Genomic DNA, 21,877 nt, shown 5'->3' with positions numbered 1-21,877 from the left:
GGCTAGAATTTAAGGAGCTCTGAAGGAGTTTCATTCCTTAAAGAAAACCAGCGTGTCTAAAAGCTGCAGACAGCTTCAGAAAAGCCAAAACCAATAGCAATATTGAATATCAAACCCCCCTCTACAAAGAAGCCTCCTTTTCCAGATCAGCTGTTTTTAGCATCTCTTCTGGAAACAGCCTGGAAGAGCTTGGGATTCTGCTTGCATTCATGGCCCTTGCTTGCCTGTCTCCTCATGACCCACAGGCCTGGTCCTTCGTTCTCAATCAGGCCACCTTGCTGGGCCTTTCTCCTGCCTTCACGTGTATCTTCAGGAGGCACGATGAGGGACCTTAGTCACTCCCACACGTTTTGCTCCTGTGACTCATGAGGTGACCTTGCTGCACACTACCTGTGGCCTACAGATTTCATTCTTCTATCCCTAAGAAGTGCTTCAGGCTTTGGGTAATGGACCCAGCTAAAAATACACTCATCTCAGGCTTTATTTTTCCATTTATTTATTCTCTGTGTGCAGGTTAGAGGACACTGTGTGGGAGCCATTTCTCTCCGGCCATGTGGCTTCTGGGGATTGAACTCGGGTTCTGCTTGGCAGCAAGCACTTTCATCTGTTCGAGCACTAGCTTTTACCCACTGAGCAATCCTGCTGGCCTCATCTCAGACTTAGGGCTGCAGTGGTAACCACTTGTGAGAGTTAGTTAACCTTGTCATTTATTATCACCCAGATTGGTGAGGCAGACCTCTGTAATGGTGTCTCCAGAGAGGATTAACCGATTGGCTGTCAGATGATGTGGTGACATCATCTATCTCATAGGCTGGGGGCTTGGATGGGATAAAGAGGGAAAAGGAGAAAGCTAGCATGGCACTACCATCCATGTCTCTGCTTCCATGATCTGCTCAGGCGAGTGAGCTCCTGCCTCCATGCCTTCCCCACTAGGATGGACTGTATCCTCACAAGAGCCCAAACACCTTCCTCCCTGAGGCTGCTTCTGCCCGGTGTTTGGTCACAGCGACAAGGTCAGTAACACACCCTAACCCAGTTTTGGGTGCTGCTGGGTAGCACGTGGGCACAGCTTCAGGAAGTCTACTGCTTTCTTGATTAAAACAACAGACTCAGCTGCTGTCTTCCGCCCTTAGACTGTCTGGTCTTCTCTCTACCCTGAATGCAGAGCCATGCTGGAAGCAGAAGGGTTGTCCTGTTAGCAGGTGCTGCCGGCACCTGCCTATAGAGCCCTGCCGCTCACTGCCCCGGCAATCACCATGGACTTCCTACCGACAGCCTTGCAGCTCCACCCAGGACATTCATCTGTTAAAGGATGCGAGAGAGCCTGAGAACAGCCTGTAACTAGTAACAGATTCTTTGGAGGGCAAAGATCCCAGCTTGCTGGCCTACATGTGAGTGGTCCCCAGGAAGACTAAGTATCAGCATAAGCCTCTGGAATGTTCTTGTATTGGCTTCCTTCTCTTTCTTGTCTTACTTCCCTGCATTTCTAGAATCATCTCCAAAATAAACTGCTTTCACAAAAAAAAAAAAAAAAAAAAAAGGTCTCAGGAGCTCCTTCTAGAACCCAAGTATGACATCCTGTGACCATGAAAGCCACACACGAGAATGGAGAGGAGTTTAGGAGTCAAGTCCTCAAAAGCAGGCCTGAGCCCTTGTGCCAACCTTGGACTGCCTGTGCTGGAATTATTTGAGAAACAGTCTGCTTTTGGTCGGCCCCCATCCCCAGATTGCCTCAGCACATAGCCAGATGCAATTCTGAGAGGTATGAGGAACTCGTGGCTGACATGTGTATCCTCTGGACATGGCTAACGGTGCTGATGCAGCCTTTGCACCATACAACATGCTAAGCAAACCATGTTCCTTATGCTGCTCCAGCTAATCCTCATGTGGACTCCATCACCAAGTAGGCATCATCAAGCCTGGTGAAGAAATGCTGGAGTGTGTGGTGGAATTCCATTGAATTTAAATTTACTCCTCTTTAAAACAATCAACATCAAATTCCATACACCCAACCTTGACTGCAAAACCAGTGGTGGTATCAGGATCATGGTTTTTTGTCACTGAAAGTCAGGGCTGAATCTTCACTGCACGGAGCCTGTGGCACTTCGGTAACGAGCTGTATGTTCCGTCTTTGCCCTTTTCCTTTCTGTACTGGGTTCTGTCACCAGTGCTAACAGCGCACTGATCCCAGAGCCAATGCCTCAGGCTGCTGAAGCGCATATACATGATACAGCAGGAACACACACCAGTCCGCTGACCCGCTGTTGGATCTGTGTCCTAGTCATGGAGAGCTTCACTTCAGAAGTGGGAAGCTGTGCTGTTTGGGTCCAGAGTGACAGTTACCTGTTTGCTATGCGGAAGGTACCCATCAAAGTGTGGCGCATGGTACCACACAGATTAGGAGAATGTTGTGTCGAAACAATCACACTACATTTAAACACACTCTTATTTACAATCATCAAGATCAGACTTCAGAGGCTGGAGAGATGGCTAATAAGTTTAGAGCACTTGCTGCTCTTAGAGAGGACCTAGGCTCGGTTCCCAGCCACCTACATAGTGGCTCACAACTGTTCATAGCTCCAATTCCAGGGGATCTAACAATCTCTTCTGACCTTCTCAGGCACCAGGCATGCCCGTGCTGCAGACATATGAGCGTGTAAACACCCCTACACAAAATAAATCTGAAAAGAGACCAAACTGGATCATATATGAGAAGAAATCTACTCTGTGGACTCAAGTAAACACTCCATTTAATGTACAACATTCAACTCTGACTTTTTTAATTCAAGTTTTTATTAAAATAACGTTGAGACACAGTACTATCTGAACAACACTCACTTCCTTTTGTGAGACAGGACCATAAGCACCCAGAAGTGTTCATGAGGCTGAGTGTTGTCACGTTCCTGTCCAGGTGAGAAGACTGTGGCTGGGAAATAGGACACACTAGAGTTACAATCACTGGCGTGGGGATGAGGGTTAGTGTGCTGCCCTGGGTTCTAGACAGCAAGCATGCAGCCTCCTGGGGCAGTCAGGGACCCAGCTGATCTGCTGTAGGGAAACCACATGCAGGGCACACACAAAGCGCTGGCCCAAGGGCTCCTGAGGTTGGGGGACTGAAGAAGTGCATGCGGGTGGGGATCTGACCTTAAGCTTGTGGAAGGGGGCAAAGCAGCAGAGGGGCTTTCTCGAAATTGTTCCGTGTTTTTAATCAATGTGTAGTGGACAGGAAATGGACAAACTCACCGGGCCTAACGAGAATCAAGCCTAAAAGTCAGGCACAGTGGCACATACTTGTAACCTCAGCATTTGGGAGGCAGCAACAAAAGAATTGCTCCAAGTTCAAGGCCAGCCTAGGCTACGTACTGAGACAAAGGCAGATGAAGGCCAGCAAAGCAGTCATGCTGTAATCCTAGTATTTAGGAGGCTGAGACTGGAGGATCATAAATTTGAAGCCAGGTTGGACAATATGGCAAGACCTGTTTATAAATATTTATAAAAAACATTTAAAGCATAGTAGACATGATTTTGAGGACTGGGGCTACCAAACTGCTTTAAACACAACAGGGCATCAGCTCAAACAGTACACGTGTGGAAGAGTACAGGAAGATGCTGAAATCACAACGTTGGGTAGATTTATTTTACAAAGCCGCTATTTAGTTCTGTAAGGATGTTCAAGTTCATTAAATGACAACCCAAAATTCACAATATGGTGACAGACCTATTTGAGACACATTTTGCTGCTTAAAAGCATTAACAAAACAAAAGACTAACCTAGAAAATTCAGCCAGACAGAAAGACAATGACACCAGCTGGTAACAACAGCTGAGGTGAAGCGGGCTTACAAACAGCCGCGCCTGTTCAGTCCATTTGGTTTGATTAGACACAGAACTGTCCTCTTCACTCTGAAAACCAGCTTTGCAAGTCCGCCGCTCCTCCTGAGTCTCACCTACCCTGTGGAGATGGAACTCTTTGGCCACCAAGTGGGATACCACTGGTGGGAGAATCAAGTCCGTTCCCCCAACTACATGCCCAGTGGTTAGTTTACGGAGACGGGGTCTTGTTAGATAGCCCAGGCTGGCTCAGAACTTGCAGTCCTCCTGTCCCTGCCTCCCAGGTGCTGGCATTACAGGTGTGTTCCACCATACCCAATGCCTGTTTTATGTTTCTGTGACGGGCCCAGGCTACAGTGGAGTGGCCTGTATGAATTATGTGAGCTTACCCAACTGTTTTGGTATTTTCCATTTTTGCAAAGTATCATTTTCTAAAACTCTTGTCATTAAGTGTGTCTACTTTAAAGTTCAAGACATTAATGTCCCTTTTAGGAACATGTGGTGTAAAACCAGTATTTAAGGCAACAGACTTCATTATAAGAAGTGACCCCAACCTTGCTTTATCAGGTGAGGGTCTGCAGATCTGAGGGACATTCAGGAGACTGACCCCACAGAAGAGATTCTTAAAAATTTTAATACATCCAGAGAACAGTGTAAGAAGGGAAAACGTTCTTAATTTAGGATCTGTTCAAAAGCCCTTGTTCTACAGCCAAATGTACAAAAACAGCTTTCCTTAAAGGAACACACATCTCTGAGCCAAGGCAAGCTTTTTGGTTAAATGATTGTTAGCTTTTGTTTGGCTCTGGAGGTTTCCATGGAAACAGCCTGAGAGATAGAAAAGGCAGTATTACCATATTATCCATATGCCACCTGATAAAACTGCACACGGATTTGTTCATGCTGCCCAGAGCAGAGGCGTCATATCTGATAAGCCTGGACAAAGGCAGGCACTGAGTTCACTGGTTACACTATGACTTTACTGTCATCCTGTTTGTTTGACACTTCAAATTAAATTCTGATGAACACCTCCTCTGCACATTTCCCTCAGGACCTTCTAGTTCAAGCAATGCCTCCACAATTTGAAGCCAAATGAAGTGAAGCATCGCACTGAGCTCCACAGCCATGATGTTAACATTCTCTAAGCGCTTCCTGCAGGTGAGATGATGTGAAGATTATTTATAATCTATCATGTCAATCTTGGCCAGGCAGGTCTGGATTATCTGTTCTAATAACTCACTGAACACGATGATCTCATCTGATTTCAGCTAAGTGCTTCTAGAAAGGATACAAATGCAGCCCTTACTCAAAAGGATGTATCTGAAGAACAAACATACCAGCAATGATGAGTCTCGACAAGACAAGAAGAGGTGTATCACCTTTAGCACCACATTGAGGACCACAGAGGGCTGGCAGGAGTGTTGCTGGGCTCGCTTGAAAGTGGATCTGCAGTTCTGGACCCAAACAGAGCCCACTTGGGAATTCAGTACTTGTAAGAAGAGGAAGCCTGAGACATTATTAAAAAGTATCAAAATTTATGATTTGCCAGAGATGACTTGACATTGCTCTTGTTCACAAAACACTGAAAACATTCTTCCTTGAGGACATCGAGGCCAGCCTCAATGGTCTTGGTAAGCTAAAAAGACAGAATGTACTCCCAAGAAGGATACATTTCTTGTGGAGAGTGTTTTTTTCTCTTTTTTCCTTCGGTTGAGACAAGGTTTCTCTATGTAGTCCTTGCTGTCCTGGAACTTGCTCCATAGACCAGATTGGCCTTGAACTCAGGGATCTGCTTGTCTCTGCGTCCGAGTGCTAGGATTAAAGGCCTGTGCTACCACACCCAGTGAGACTGGTTTTTTAATGGCAACTTACTCTCTGCATCTGTGGAACACAGCGGTGCCTCACTGAAAAGATCTGTCCCGGCACATGTGACTGCTCACGCCCCAGGGCAGAGCATCTCCGTGTGTGGCATTGGTGTAGACAACTAGAGTGCAGAACAAAGTTCCAAAAGAGGAACCAAAGGTCTAGTGAAAGGCTGGCTTAAGGGCTACAGGTAAGCGTTGGGCCAGACACAACTCACTGAGAACAAATCCCTTATTTCACTCATGGAGAAACCCGGGCTTCAATGTGTCACATGTGAGCCAAAGAAAAACTGTGACCAGAAAAGAAGTCTCACTGTGTTACCAGCCTTTCACTTTTAGCACATGTCGCTTCAGCAACCTTTTATCAGAAATATGTCTTTTCACAAGGACTTTGGCAATTCATGGTCTGGTGTGCTTAAGGTTAAGGGGAAGACCCTGGTCATCTTGTAATAATGCTATGTCCTCATAGCAAGCTCTTTTCCTGAGCACTGGGCAAGCTGTCAGTGGTCACATGCTCATTCTCTGGGGTGAGTGCTGCCCTCAGCAGGTGCCGGGTCATCACAGGTGCTGAAGTGACTGCTGTCTTGAGAGTCTGTCCCAATACTTTTGGTCTCTGACTGAAGGTGGACAGACACCTGCACTGCTATCTCCTGGCCTTGCTCACTTAGAGAACCGTCATCCGAATCTCCACCAGGTGAGTTACTTCGTCCCAGCTCTGGGTTAATCACATAGATGCCACCTTGAGCATCCAAGGCAGGTCTCTCCTTGATTCTCTCTCCCATGTCATCAGGGTCATCCACTCGCACAGCCTCAAACATTTCCTCAACAAAGGCCCGGCAGTTCAGAATAAGGGGCGGGAGAGGGACACTTCTGGCTAGTTCTTCAATGTAGCGGGCAAACTCCATGGTCTTAAACTGGGTGACCTTGGCAAGCTCCAGGGTTTTGGCTGAGGTGATGATGGGGATGCGCTTTGCTATCTCAAAGGCCTTCTGGAGCTTTTCAGCCCCCTCAGTCCTAAAGAACTCATTGATGGCCTTCTCAGTCTTTCGGAGATGGGTGCTCATCAGGCATAGCCGAGTGACATTCAGGATGAGTGTGATTGTGAAGGCGATCAGGCACACAACCATATAGTAGACACTCATGTCTCCAGAGGTGAAGATCACACGGAGGGTGACTGAGTAGGAGGCATGAGTTGGAGAGGTGACGATACACGTATAGAGCCCTCGGTCATCAAAGGCGACATTGGTGATATTTAGGAAGTTATCGGAAACCAACCATTTTCCACCTAATAAATCCAACAGAAACGGGGAAAAAAAATTACAGAAAAGACCAACTGTCTTGTCAATATTCGCCTTTTCATAAAACTATTGTAACTTGTCTGTTAGGCTTGTTGTGGAATGTCTTTCCATATGCTGTGAATATGTGTTGCTCCCATTGTCTAATAAATAAAGCTGCACTGGCCATGGCAGGGCAGAATGGAGTCAGGCGGGAGATCCAAGAGGGACAGAGGGAGGAGAAAGGCAGAGTCAGGAGATACTGCAAGTCGCTGCCAGGAGAAGCAAGATGTGAGAGAACTGGTAACGCCATGAAGCCACGTGGCAAAACATAGATTAATAGGAATGGGTTGAGTTAAGATGTAAAAGCTAGTTAACAAGAAGCCTGAGCCATGGGCCATACAGTTTGTAATTAACATAAGCCTCTGTGTGTTTACTTGGGACTGAGCTGCAGGACTGGGCGGGACACAGGAAAACTTCCGACTAGATGGGTGCTACTGTTTCAATCATGCTAAAAACTAGAAAGAAAGGAAGAAAGAAAAGCAGACTTCCATGTGTGATTAGGATTCTATCAGCATAAAACAAGTAATGAAAATTGAACTTCCTGATCATCTAAGGCCAGCATTTCCTTCTCACAGCCAGACAACAAGCATCCACATAGATCCAAAAGATGATTCTTTCAAAGACATCCTCGTCCATGTGTTTGAGTCTACACCATGCTGCTACCTATACCTTTTCATACACGAGATGGACATATCTCAGAAGCATAGATATGTTTATTTATGGGGTGATGGGCTATGCACTTTTATCTTTTTTACTGAAATGTTGCTTACTTTCATCATGAACTCATATGACAAGGTCCTGAAGTTATTTTTAGAAAAGCACCTAGCATGGGGCTGGAGAGAGAATTCAGTGGGTAAAGGTACTCCTCACCAAGCCTGATGACCTGAAGCTCAGCAGCAGCATGCTTTTGCTGCCCTCTGCTTCTTGACTATGGATGTAAGACAACCAGCTGTTTTGAGTTACTCCACTGGCTTCCCTGCAATGACAGACTGTAACCTGGAATGTTGAGCTGTAACAAACCCTTCTTCCTAAGTGCCCTTTGTCAGGGTATTCTACTACAGCAACTGGAAAGAGATTAAGGCAACTAGACTTTTAGTGTGTGGTGATGGAGATCCAACCTGTTTGCTAGGAAAGGATTTAGCACTAAGACACACTCCACTGCTTAGGGAATGGGTCCTTGAGAAGGGAAAAGCACCTGTCTCTTCTGCTTTAACTCAACATGAAGAACGAATACCTTTTATGTTTAAGAGTGTTTCCTGAAAGGTTAGCTTATGGGGATCCTAGAACTTCATCATTTTGGCTTTCATGGTAACTTCTCTTTGAGGTACTTTGTAACTCAAGTATTTATCACAAAGATCTTCCTTTTTGTTTTTTTTTGAGACAGGGTTTCTGTGTAACCCTGGCTGTCCTGGAACTCACTCTGTAGACCAGACTGGCCTTGAACTCAAGAGATCTGCCTGCCTCTGCCTCCTGAGTGCTGGGATTAAGGGCATGTTCCACTACCACCCGGCTTGATCTTTTTTTTTCTTTAATGATTTATTTTTATTTTATGTGTATACATGTTTTGCCTGCATATATGTCTATGTACCACATGCATGCCTAATGCCTGTAGAGGCCAAAGGGCATCTGGTTCCCTTAAACTGGAGTTATGGACAGTTGTGAGCTGCCAAATGGATGCTTGAATCCTCTGGAAGAGCAGCCAATGCGCTTAACCATTGAGGCACCTCCCTCAAAGATCTAACAGAACACTAGTAAAGAACTAGTTTAAATTAAGATGTACATCAAACAAATCACACAAAGAAGAATAAAATAAAAGTCCAATAAAAAGTAAACTTGGACTGAATTATCAGAGTACAATTCTTTTTTAATTTGTGTGTGTGTGTGTGTGTGTGTGTGTGTGTGTGTGTGTGTGTATGGGTCCACACACCAGTGTATGTGTGGACACCAGAAGACAACTTGTGGAAGTCGGCTGCTATCTCTACTATGTGGGTACAAAGTTGCCAGGCTTGATGGCAAGTGCCTTTACTTACTGAGCTATCTTGATGACACATCGCTGTGTAATTCTTATGACAGAAATAAAGATAAGAGAAACTTTGTTTTCAACCAAATTAAGAAAAACAAACAAACAAACAAAAAACCAAAAAAAGCTGAAGTTGGGCATGGTGGTACATGCCAATAATCCCAGCACTTGGGAATTAGAGGCAGGATGATATGGAGTTCAAAGTCATTCATGGCTACAGAGTTCCTGGTGAACCTGAACTATAATACTTTGCCCAACACAAAGCAAACAAACAAAGAAATAAGTAAAAGAAAACTCAATAGGAAGGAAAGTAGCTTACTGTCACATAATTATCTTTTAAATTTATACCTATCCTCTTTTTGTTAAATAATTATAATTATTTTGTTCTTTTTGATATGTATAATACTTCAGTCCCTAACCATCCCACCTCTACCCCTACCCTCCATGCTAGGGATCAAACCCAGGGCTTTGTGCATTTTAGGAAAGTGCTTAACCACTGAACTGTATCCTTAACCCCCTTTGAAGCTAGTCCCCTTGACATATATCTTGGAGAATTCTTGCTCAGTATATCATAACCCCCTAAAGCTAGGTTGAGTCACCTGGCTGACCACACTTTTATAGGATTACCTCTGCCATGTAGCTGCCGTCCTTTCGAGTTGTACCAGTGGACATCTCCATACTGATCCATTGTGAGAAGACACTCCAGGGAAACATTTGTTCCCTCTTTGGCTATGATGACATCATCACCAGAATGGGAACCTGCTGAGAGTTCAAAGCTCGGGAGAAATGATACATTGTAAGAACTCTGATTTGCTCCCAGTGGGGCCACATCTTCCAAAACCAGAGCAGCTGGCACAAGAGTGACCACCACTAAGATGGACAGACAATGATTCAGCTTCATGGGAAAAGCAAAGACAGTCTTCTTTACACTTGGAAACCTCAAATGTGGCTCTGCTCAACAGGATTGCAGCAGATGACTTGCTGCTGGTACAAGAGTTTTCCAAAGTGGTCCAAGAGTGTTCCGAGGCTTTCACTATTCAGAGGATGAGGAGTGTGGAGGCCAGCCTAGAAGAAAGCCACATAGTGTTTACCCAACCGAGTCTCATCATGGGGTAAAGCTGCATACCCCAGAAATGAACAGACACGAAACCAGTGAGGCAACTGGTGCTGACATCAGGGATGATTAGAGCAGCACCTCCGAGAGACGGAGAAGAGTGCTGAGCTGGGAGTCAGCAGACTTAGATTCCAGCCAAACCTCACTGCCAGCTCCCCCATCTTGGCAAGCAGCAGCTTTCTCTCTCTGGGCTTCCATTTCCTCATCTGCCCACTGAAGGGAAGGATGAGAGACGCTCTAAGGATGCTTCTGGATCTAAATGCTGAGCTTCCATTTAACTTGGACAATTTCTATGCAACTGTGAGCCAATGGAGAGCTGAAATACACTTTAACATCTTTTATTTCAACCTGCACCACAACCATATGCTGTATCAGTATGTAAAGCAACTGATATGTCTTGTTCTTTACCATGGAGATCAGAAGCTGGGTAATCCAACTACATATGCAGATTAAACAAATACTTCAGGGACATATGAGGTAGAATCTGGCTTTGTTAGGAAAAAACAGAAACAAAAACCTGTGTCAGAGCAAGATCCAGGAAAGGCACCAAAACTACACAGAGAAACCCTGTCTCGAAAACCCAAACAAACAAACAAAACAAAACAAACAAACAAACAAACAACCCCTATGTGACCTACATGAACAGAGATACTGACTTCTAAGTCTATACATCTCCCTCTCAGAATGTTATACAAAAATTTAGCATATCCTTTACAATTAAGAGATACAACAGTATATTTAATGGTATGTACAATTAACAAATTTTTAGACTGAAGTCTAACAAAATTGACATCTTAAATGTGTAGTTGGTAGAAACAATATACAACTACAAGGAAAGACTATTAGGTTTGGAGAAGAATAAACTATAACTAAAAAGCAAAATAAAAGTCTAGCCTGAGCCCAGGTGTTTATGATTTTCTTCTTGCTAATTTGATTCCCCATTTAAAATCACCAGCTTGCAAGGAAAATGTCAATTTACACTCCTATAAATATGTGGCGAGGCTCTGCTTTATTTCTTGTCAAAGTCCAAGGTAATTAGCTTTGGAGATGACGTTTATCTACTTTTATATGCACAGCAAGGCTGCTTGATCACAGAACATAAAACCAATGGGTCATTGTATTTTGCCATTAAACCCTTAAAGTCTGAATTACAAGTTTTAAAATGTCATTTAATTTTCATTAGGCTCTTGAAGGACTGGATGAATAATGACAATAACAAAAAAAATCTCAATCTTTAACATTTAAGGACAGGCTATTTAGAATAAAACAAAAACTTCTGACTTTGGCTCTACAGGATAGATTAAATGTGTTTACTTCCATTTCCTCCTATAAACCTACTAAAATGATATTGAAGGAAACAGCCGTGGGCATTTAATAAATGATTTAGCTTAATTACTAGACTTCACAGTGATGCCAGAAGTTCATGGGAGTCTGATCCAATAACGGAGGTGACAGGCACAAACACTTACTGGTGAGGACCAGGAGCCAGGCTGTGCTAGTATAAGCGTCAAGCTCTTAGACACTGAAGATGAGCAATGGCTGACAGGCAAGACTTTGTCCTTCTTCTTACTAGCAGTTCTCATGGTGAGAGTTCCAAGCGTTCCCCCAGTTTTATCTAAATCAAACTGTAAAATGTCATTCACTCCACTGCCATACTTTTTACTATTTACTAGAACAAAGCTTTTAAATCCACTCACTTTCTTTGATTCCTGTTGTTGAACAAGGATCCCTTTTACTTACCCCAGTCATTACAATCCCCGAGTCTATCCCTGATTTCATGACAGAACCAAAAATCCAACCCAGTCTCCTTTCCTCCAGAATCAGGATCCAGCATTCTCTGCCTCCCGAGTTTGGTCATGAGATATACCTGTCATTATAGCTTGTGGCTCTTTCCTGGACACCTCTTGACCAGTAACCCTCTGCTCTTTGCCTGTGCCCTGGCCTTCTACCTGAGAAGTTCCATTCTTGATCTTCCCATCCCTCAGATCTACTGCATTGGTTATGTTCTTGGGGAGGCTTTTTGCACTGAGCATAGCCCCACATTCTGAGTCCTCCTGCACTTCCCCCTTGGGTAGCATCAAGCACAATGTATATCCTCTGACAGGCTGGCACCTAGTATTTGCTCAGTAGAAATGTGAATAGAATAGAATGTGGGTCTCCGTGCTGAAGCTCAGTGCTGGTAGAGAGGAAGGAGGTCCCAGGGTAGGAGGTGAAGCAGAACTGGTACAGACTAGAGTGTGAAGAGCTTCTTGGTTTGGATTTTGTTTTCCCTATAAACATGGTGGGTGTCTATCTCTGAGCTTGAAGCAGGTGGCAGTACCTCTAGAGTGAGTAACACTGTGGTTTTTGTTTGTTTGTTTGTTTGTTTGTTTTCTGAGACTGAGTTTCTCCGTGTAACAGCATTGGCTGTTCCAGAACTTGCTCTGTAGACCAGGCTGGCCTCGAACTCACAGAGATCCACCTGCTTCTGCCTCCCGAGTGCTAGGATAAAAGACTTGTGCCACCGGCACCCAGCTGCACTGTTGTTTTTATTTTTAAGTGTAGAGACATTTTTCCAAGGGACTTGCAACTTCTTCATTACCTGGTACTAGAGGAAAAATGTGGAAGTAAAAAAAAAAAAAATCACCAAATTCAAGAATTCACACCCATCTAAGTATTGTCATCACTCAAGAGAGCTGTTAGAAATACAGATCTGATTTGGGCTTAGGTTAACACGCCGGGTCATTCTGAGGCAAGGGTCCCAAGACTGCCATCAGGCAGCACCAACAGCTCCTTTCCTCCCTGACAGCCCTGCTAATGGTGCTCTAGACTAATGGTGCTGGAACACTTCCTACCGCACAGCTGAGCTGTCACAGTCCATCCCGGCTCTGGCTTCTTCTGCACTGGTACAACTGATGCCTGCAATCTGGTAAAGCCAGGGTGGCAGAGGTGCAGAGTGCGGACTTGAGCCTGATTTCCTGATGGGCATCCAGGCATTCAGGTCTGGATTCTAACCAGCCCTGTAGTTTTTACGAAGGACTTAAATCTGTGTCTTGTCCTCTCATCTTTAAAGTAGGAAAAACAATAGTACCTATTCTTACAGGAGAGTGACAACTAGAGTAATTCATGTAAAACACAGCCTGGCAGCAACACTCACTAAATGCACTTAGTGACTGCTGCTGCTGGTTCTTTAGAGGTGCGTACACGCACACCATCTGACAGTTACACCATTAGGCACTTTTACTCAGAATGCCCCACAACTATATAATAATCTGGGGTGGGGAGGCACCGTTGAAATTTCAACTTTCAGTTCAAAACATCACTTACTTATTTATGGTCTCACCACAAATCAGTAATCTGCAGTAACACGAGTCAAACGCAGGCAGTACATGTCACATTACCTGGGCCCTGCACTTGTGGCAGGCAAGCTTCCCTATGATCCACGTACCCTGTGGGTCCCTTTTCAAGCCCTGCCTGTGTTTGCCTGGGTCAATCCTTTAGTTAAGTAAGCTAACTGAAACCTGTTCTTGGGATTTAGATGGAGACATTTAGGGCCATTTGAGAAGGGCAGGCATTCGGGGGGTTGACACAGTTTGGTTCAGCCTACCTACAACGGAAAACTGGAGACAGGACAAGAGGGATGAAGAGGAGAGAGAGCCATGAGGAGATGAAGGAGGAGGTGGAGAAAGAGGCTCACACATGCTGCTTTGGCACCTAAAGAACTGCTTGGTACCAATGACTTTTTTTTTCCTTAAAGAAATAAACATCTTTATTTGATTTTACTCAAAATTGAAACCACAAATCATTAAGGTGTACCTTGCAAACAAGGAAGCAAATGGGGAAAGGGTTAGGTAGGAGAAAGAGTAAGCCTTGTAAAATGAACAGAAGCACAGCTGTGGTCATCAGGTGATCTCTGTTAACACCTATCTCCATTTATTCTCTTTATACTATGGCAGCACTTCTCAGCTGGTGGGTCTCCACTCCTTTGGGGGTCAAATGTCCCTTTCACAGGGGTTGCATATCAGACACCCTGCATATCAGATAGTTACATTATAATTCATAACAGTAGCAAAATTACAACAAAAACAGTTTTATGGTTGGGAGTCACCACATCATGAGGAGTTGTATCAAAGGTCAAAGCATTAGGAGGGTTGAGAACCACTGCACTGGGGGTGTTTTGAGCAAAGTGCCCTGTGGCTCACCTCTGCAGTCTTTGCTGTGTACTGACACAGCGATTGTGTGGGCTGGGGGTTCACAAACCCCCCAAAACAGGGTCTGGAGAGACACGACAGCCACCCTGAAGCCACCTATGCCAAAGGGAGCACAGCAGCCTGAACTTGACTTCACACCAGGAGAAAACCAGATCTGACAACAGTCTTGAGTGTCCAGTCAGCACCAGCCCTTTCAGACCAGTCATAGGCAGCCTGAACACGAAGGCCTTCTGATACAGCCGTGAATAAACAGCACCCCCTGCAGGTGGGAGATGTTGAGCAGTTGTGGACAACAGTGGCAAAAGTCCAAGGTGACAGCAGAAGGGGAGGGAGGGTTCACGTACTCATGGCTTACTCCTCACATGAAAGCTTACGTTAGCTTCGGTGGTTTCTGCTACCTGAAACCAGAACTTCGTCCAGTGACCATTCCCTTTTCATCAGCAGTGATGACGGAGGTTAGCAACTATCACCGCTCAACTCGTAGCCTGACTTTACATCAATTAAATCAGGAACCCATCCCTCAGAAAGTGAAGTAGCCAACGCTTCAAGTGCTCCTCAGGTGAGTCACTCTGTCCCATACACTCAGGAAGTTACGAACTAGTTTAGAAGCTGGGGGTAGAAACAGCTAACTACACACACACACACACACACACACACACACACACACATGCACACACACGATGGCATGAGCAGTGCTCAAGGGAAGTGCAACTGTGCTGTGAATGCCAGAAAAAAAAAAAAAAAAAAAAGAGGGATCGTGAATTTCAGGAGTGTGACCCACTTTTAAATCTGGCACTTCCAACACCATGCCTGGTATTCTCAGTGTAGCAGCTGACATGTTAGGATCATGAAGCAGCAGAAATGTAGACGATTTTTCCCTAGACAACCATTCTGAATATTGACTATTATTTTAAAAGTCGGGAGGGAAGAGCCTTCACTGTCATAGCAGACTGCTCGGCTGCTGTTCCTGCCAACTTTGAGTGAAGAAATATTTCCATTCGGCTCCGATTCGCAACAGAAGCAAACAGGGAAGCAATGTGGCTGACTTCCGTTCCGGGGCTCAGTATTAAGCTGGCTGAGCAAAGCGCCGTTTGCAGAAATCATTCTGGGATAAGTCAAGGGGGAGAACACTGATGCCCAGATGGCAATGTTTTTCACTCCAATTACAGCAGGATACTAATGTCTCATTCTCCATAATTAACTGCTCCTTGCTGTATTTACAGCGTATCCGCTCTGCTCTGCCTTCAGTCACATGTGCAAAGTGGAGGCGCTCCCACAAACTGCCACACAGTTGACAAAGTGGCATTCTGCGCTGGCAAGGAGAAAAGCAAATGGAGAGCAGCTTGCACATACCCTCCATCCACCGCAAAGAGCAAACACAGTTGTGCTGCTTACTGCCGGTGTTGATGTGGGGATCTGTGACATTCAACGTTAGTTCTGGGGCCAAAGAGATGGCCCAGTGGGTAAAGACACCCGTTAAGTAAGCCTGAAGAAGTGAGTTCTACCCCAGGACCCACAGAAAGATAGAAGGGGAGAACTGACTCTACACAGTTGTCATCTGACCTCTACACATGTACCATGGCACACACATTGCCTGTTCCCATACACACAAACTATATCTATATATTTACATATGCACACATACACACACATATTTGAAGTTACAATTATTTGAACAGAGGTCATCATTTTGAGGGCCCATTTACTTAAACGTTTCTAGTCTATATTTTCAGTCATATCCTGGAGTCCACCACCCTACCTCCAGACATGGGGCAATTTCAACTTAAACGTCAACATATTTCCTGGCACAATGAAAACATCTTCTGTATTCATCCTTTTTGGAGCTTTGTTTAAATACCAGCATCATTCTAACTTTTATCCTTTTTGCTGAAACAGTGACTGCCAGTGGATGGCAGGCTTAGATTTAGGATCTCTCTACCCCATTTTCTTCCCTCTGTAGTCTGAAACTGAGAAAGATCTCACTGTATCTTTTTTTGTTTTGTTTTGTTTTTTTTTTTTTTGAGACAGGGTTTCTCTGTAGTTTTGGTGCCTGTCCTGGAACTCACTCTGTAGACCAGGCTGGCCTCGAACTCACAGAGATCTGCCTGGCTCTGCCTCCCAAGTGCTGGGATTAAAGGCATGGGCCACCGCTGCCCGGCCGACCTCACCGTATCTTTAACTTAGTAGATACAACCCCTCATGGTAACCCCAGACCTATTTGTCCAACATATACACAGCTTAGAGGGTATCCATACAATCCTTCCAGTTTTGTAATATCATAATTCGAGGATTATGTAGTTTAGAGGCTAGAAAAATGGGTTCTGGAGTTACAAGTACTCAGTCCTTCCTTGCTCTGGGTGAAGCCCAGGCTGGAAAAGCCTCTGTTTTTGCATCTATTGAATGAGGTTATTAACAGTATTAATCTTGGAATGTCTGGAAGCATGACTGTGGGAACATTATAAATACATTGCAGCTGGAATAATCTCCAGTCCTGCCTGGCCCGTGGTCAAGACAAACCTCTCTCACCTGCTCATCCTGCAGCCACTCAGACCCAAATAAACACACATACGCTTATATTATTTAAACTGTTTGGCCTAATGGCTCAGGCTTCTTGCTATCTAGTTCTTATATCTTAAATTAACCCATTTCTATTAATCTATAAGTTGCCATGTGGCTTGTGGCTTATCGGTACTTTACATCTTACTTCTCACAGTAGTGGCGGCTGGCAGCATCTTCTGACTCAGCCTTCCACTTCCCAGAATTCTCCCCTCTCTTTGTCCCACCTATACTTCCTGCCTGGCTTCTGGCCAATCAACATTTTATTTATCAACCAATCAGAGCAACACATTCACAGCAAACAGAACATATCCACCGCAATACATGCTGTAGTTATTATTATACGTTTTAGATATTTTCCAGTTAGGTCAATTGTATCTATCCAAATCACAGTCCTTTTATCTCATCTGGGTACCACACTCTCAGCCCAATCTAACTCCTTGTGCTATACCCAAATACTGTCTTTCAAAGAAAGACAAAATCTATTAGGGAACTTTTCACTATCCCAGAGCTAAGCTTCACACTCCAGCTAGCAACTCTACCTCTCCAGGAATGGAGTATGTAGGCAGCAGGGCACACATGCACCAGTTGCTTGAAGTACGCATGCTTATAACTTGGTACCATCTTTACCTGCTCCTCTGTTACTTGCTCAGATGTGTTCTAGGACGCTTAGTTCCTGTATCTGGAGGCTGATCACACCATCAACCCTTTCTTTGCCTAAAGTCGTACAGTGTTCCCACCAACAAGCTTCAACTGTGTCTGTCTTACTCTCTACTGCCTCTACGTAGTTTTCAACTTCATGTTCGGCTTCTAGTCGCTCTTTTGTTTATCAACTCCCTTCCCCAGCAACATCTCTCCATGAAGATTCTACTTGCAATTCTCATCTCCTGTTAGTCAGGAGACCTACTTACCCAAACTCTCCCCTGCCCTCTTTATTCAGGGTTTCTTTTTTCTTCGAGACAGGGTTTCTCTGTTTAGCTTTGCGCCTTTCCTGGAACTCACTCTGTAGACCAGGCTGGCCTTGAACTCACAGAGATCCGCCTGGCTCTGCCTCCCGAGTGCTGGGATTAAAGGTTTGTACCACCACAGCCCACTTATTTGGGGTTTCTTTGCTTGCTCAAGGTTCTAGCACCCTGAAAGTTAAACTTCAGTAAGACTGATCAGTTTCCCTTAAGTTATCTCACAGAAGCCCATCTGAAAAACCTCAGCCTTTGACAGAAGGCCACTTCCTGGGGAAGGGTGCAATATTTGGAGTTCAGATGAGCATCAATCTGGGAGGAGGAAAGGTGTCCATTCAAAAACTTGCAACTAGTTTCCATTCTCAGGCTCTGAAAACTGTTTATAAAGAGATCTTAAGAGAGGGAAACAGCCTTTTGTTGTTGTTGGCTTTTTTTCTTCAGGAACAACACTCCAGAGAATTTGATCTATAAATGGCTTTGCAAACTCAACTTTGAGAAAATACCAGATTAATCTGCGGTGCTTGTTAAAGATGTAGAGTTCTGGCCTCTCTCAGATGCACATTATAGCTGTGCTGATTTACAAATCAAGCTTACATTTCTGTTAATTGTCATGACAATACTGTAATTCAGCAATTCCCACATATGGAACAGGGAGTCCTGGGTATCCCTGAAACAGTTTCATGTCTCTGCTCACATGTGATGAAATTTTTCTGAAGGTTACACAATGATATTCATACTTCAAGAGAACATAGGAGAAACCGAAACTAGCTGTATTCTAGGAAGCCAAGCATTAGAGAAAGTCTTTTTGTTGTTTTTGAGAAAAGGTCTCACATAGTCCAGACTGGCCTCAAATTTGCACCCCAAGATAAACTTAAAGTCCTCCTCCTGCCTGTAGTTCCATTTCCCAAGTACTGGGATTATAGACACGTTGCCAGCATTTCCCACTGGAAAATATTCTTTAAGGAAATGTCAGTTATCACTTAATGAGCTTACTATTTTAAAATAAGTTATTTTTTTGAGAGTGACTTTAATTTCTTAAATGGAGACTACTGGTAGTTGTAATGTACATAAACAAAACCTTTTGAAATTCTTGATAAGTTTAAGTGCAATGGGCTCTCAAGACCCAAAAAATATCACAATTGTTGCTATATTAGTAATGGCAATGTGTATAAGATAAAGACAGTTACCAGCTGACCAAGATACACTCCCATTCTATACATTTTCCTTCACAAAGAAAACCAGAAGAAATCTATTTTATACTTTTAGTTTATCTGTTGACCAGGCAATTCTGTTTGAGATAGGATGTGGTTATTTAGCTCTGGCTGGCTTAGAATTCACAACATAGCCAAGGCTAGCCTTAACTTGCAATTCTACTTCAAAGGAATAGGCATTTAGTAAGGTCCCAAGTAACATCAATGTACCAAAATTTAAAGAATTCTCATCGAAAATAAAGGAAGATCGTTGAAGAGTTTTAGGAAGTGGTAATTACATCTGGACACTGATGTAAGGGATTGACGAGAAGGAGGAAGCTGGAACCTTTGTTTGTTTTTAGACGCTAAGGGATCAAACCCAGGGCCTTGCACACGATAGGTAAACGCTCTACCACTGAGCTACACAGCAGCACCAGATCTGGACACTTGAAATCAAGTCCTTGCCTCCCTGGGCTTCAAGTGTCCCCATTTTTACAAAAATGCGTTTAATGCCTTCCTGGTTCTGTCAGTCAGCGTTTTGTGCATTCAAACTGCTCAGGGGCAAATGAAGCGACGCATTATAAACCCTACAATTATAAATCAAGAGCACGTCACCCTCCTGCTTAGAAACCTCTAATTACTTCCCACCGAGTTCCAAATGAAAAGTCAGACTCCTCGCCACTGACCCGACACCGACTCGGTGCCCAGGCTTCTATTCTCCCTCCCTCCCTGCGCGCTGTCGCCCTTGGCCAGTCTCTCCTCTTGCAAAGCTCTACTCCTACTCCAGATCGGCAGGAGGCTTCCTCCTTTTCACTTCCTCACTCGGTTCCATTCTACCACCTCATTTAAACTTCCAGAAAGCACGTAACTACCATCTCAGACACCATTGTTTTGACGTTTGGGGGTCTCCCTTCCCCACCGTCTCGGCAGTGAGCCGAGAGCAGGGTCTTCACTGGTTCCCGGTGTGACCCGGGGCGTCGCTGGCCCTCTCTAGTACTCGGTAAATACTTCATGGCGGAACCCCCACACCCACACCAGGCCTTCACGGAGGGCGGACACCCCTGCACCCTCCGCGCCCAGCCGCAAGCATCTCCATGTCTCAGGGAGCTACCTGAGCAGAGCGTTCACTCACCTCACCGGACTCCGCTCCTTCCGCCCCAGCGGAGGCTTGACCCGGAAGCACTCCTCGAAGGCGAACCCGCCTCCGTGCGGAGGTCAGGAATACTTCCGTGATCGTCGGAGCGGCGAGCGGGGCGGCGGTAGCCTCGGTGAGAGGCGGTGTCGGCACTGCGGCTTTTCCGGGTGAGGGCGGCGAGGGCTGGGGTGGCTGGGGTCGCTGCACGGCTGCTGCGCTTCCGGCTGTGTTTGGGGTTTTCGTCAGCCCGAGGGGTGAGGAGCTTGTTTACCTCAAGCCTGGGAGTGGGGTGGGACCTGTGTGCAGCCGTGCGGAGACCGGAGACTGGCCTCGTTAGCCCGGGAGCCGCAGCTGCCCGCTGCCCGGACTCCTCGTGGCGCAGACCGGCTGCAGCGCTGCCCCCGGGCCCGGCTGCCCGCTAGTCCGAGGTGCCAGCCACGCCGCCTCTGGGTAATGCGATGGGGACGCGTGTGCAGTGAGTGTGTTTACGTCTCTGACTGCGAGGCGCCTCCTTCAACCTCTCCTGTCATCTGGGTCTTTCTCTTCCAACCAGAATACCCGGAAAACATTAAATAGTACAATTGCGTGTGTCTGGTATGTGTTTAATTCTGTTTACAGGGACGGTGGAGGCGGTCAAAACTTAGCACACGAAATCTTGTCGTCTGGCACAGCCTAAACGCCTGGCACGTTCTTGACGCTTATTAAAATCTTTGTTGTGCAAGTGAAAGAATAGGGGCAACCAGAGTTTACTCATTTGGAATGTCCTAGTTTCATAAAATTAAGTGAATTTTTACAACATGTGCATTTGCTTACATACAGCACATCTATGGACTATTACCATATGTGAAACCCGGAGGTAGTTTTAAAAGATACATTTTTTTTTTTTTTAATACAGCTGCAAGAACACCTTTTGAACTTTGTGCAGGCATGTCAATGTCTTCTTATTAGATCAGCCTTTGGACCGAGTGAGGCAGAAATTGCCTTACATTTCTTCTCTGTTTCCAGAGCTGGCTAACAATAGTGGGAATACGAAAGATGTTTGCCATGAATGACTAAACGAGTTTTTTTTTTTCCCCTCTGAGTTGGTTTGCACCGCAATTTTTACTTTTATATGGATTCTTTTTCTCCGTGAATTTTGGGCTTGTGGAATATATGCATACCATGTGCCCACAAAGTGTAGGTGACACAGTGTGTTGTTGTCTTAATCCACCTTTTTAGCCTTGTGCCTCCCTTTGCTTCTTCCCTAATATAGTCATTACTTGAGGTGACCATAGCATGGATCACTGACCGTTCTCCTGTGTTGTTTCCATACCCTTTGTTTTAGTTGCTTTCCTGTTACTGTGATAAAATTCCCAGACAAAAACAAGAAAGGGCGGTCTTACCCTGAGTCACACAGTTCTCTTGGCCATAGTGGCAAGAAGGTCACATAGGAAGCTGGCCATATTGCATCCACGGTCAAGAAGTAGAGAGCAGTGAATGCTTGTGATCAGCTCTCTTTCTCCTTTTTATACAGTTCAGGACCCCAGCCTGTGACATTGTACCACCCCCAGGGTTAACCTCATCAAGATAACCCCACAGATGTGCCCAGAGGACTCTTTGTGGTTCTAAAGCTTATCAATTTGGCCATTGAGATTGACCATCACACCCTTGAGTTCTTTCATTGGCATTTTCATTTGTCAGTATCTTA

General features: G+C 45.0%; 2 protein-coding genes across 4 annotated transcripts in view; one reads left to right on the top strand and one right to left on the bottom strand.

Moving 5' to 3' along the window:
* Positions 1–3,610: 3,610 nt before the first annotated feature.
* Positions 3,611–20,290, bottom strand: Mfap3 (microfibril associated protein 3). The gene is made up of 3 exons (XM_059270601.1): positions 20,188–20,290; positions 9,674–10,111; positions 3,611–6,974 (listed from the first exon to the last, which is right to left on the bottom strand). The coding sequence occupies exons 2-3, from the start codon at positions 9,945–9,947 to the stop codon at positions 6,205–6,207; spliced, it is 1,044 nt and encodes a 347-aa protein (XP_059126584.1). The 5' UTR covers positions 9,948–10,111; positions 20,188–20,290; the 3' UTR covers positions 3,611–6,204.
* Positions 20,237–21,877, top strand: part of Fam114a2 (family with sequence similarity 114 member A2) — a 34,531-nt gene continuing 32,890 nt past the window's right edge. For 2 of the 3 annotated variants that reach the window (XR_009380623.1, XM_059270599.1), the window contains exon 1: positions 20,237–20,357. The gene's annotated coding sequence lies outside the window, so the exon portion shown is untranslated. The remainder of the gene's footprint in view (positions 20,358–21,877) is intronic. The other variant, XM_059270600.1, reaches the window with a different exon arrangement.

Source organism: Peromyscus eremicus, chromosome 8a (genome assembly GCF_949786415.1).
Source record: "Peromyscus eremicus chromosome 8a, PerEre_H2_v1, whole genome shotgun sequence".
Classification (NCBI taxonomy): Eukaryota; Metazoa; Chordata; class Mammalia; order Rodentia; family Cricetidae; genus Peromyscus; species Peromyscus eremicus.
The sequence above is the reverse complement of the archived record's forward strand: the minus strand, read 5'-3'. Positions and strand labels throughout refer to the sequence as shown.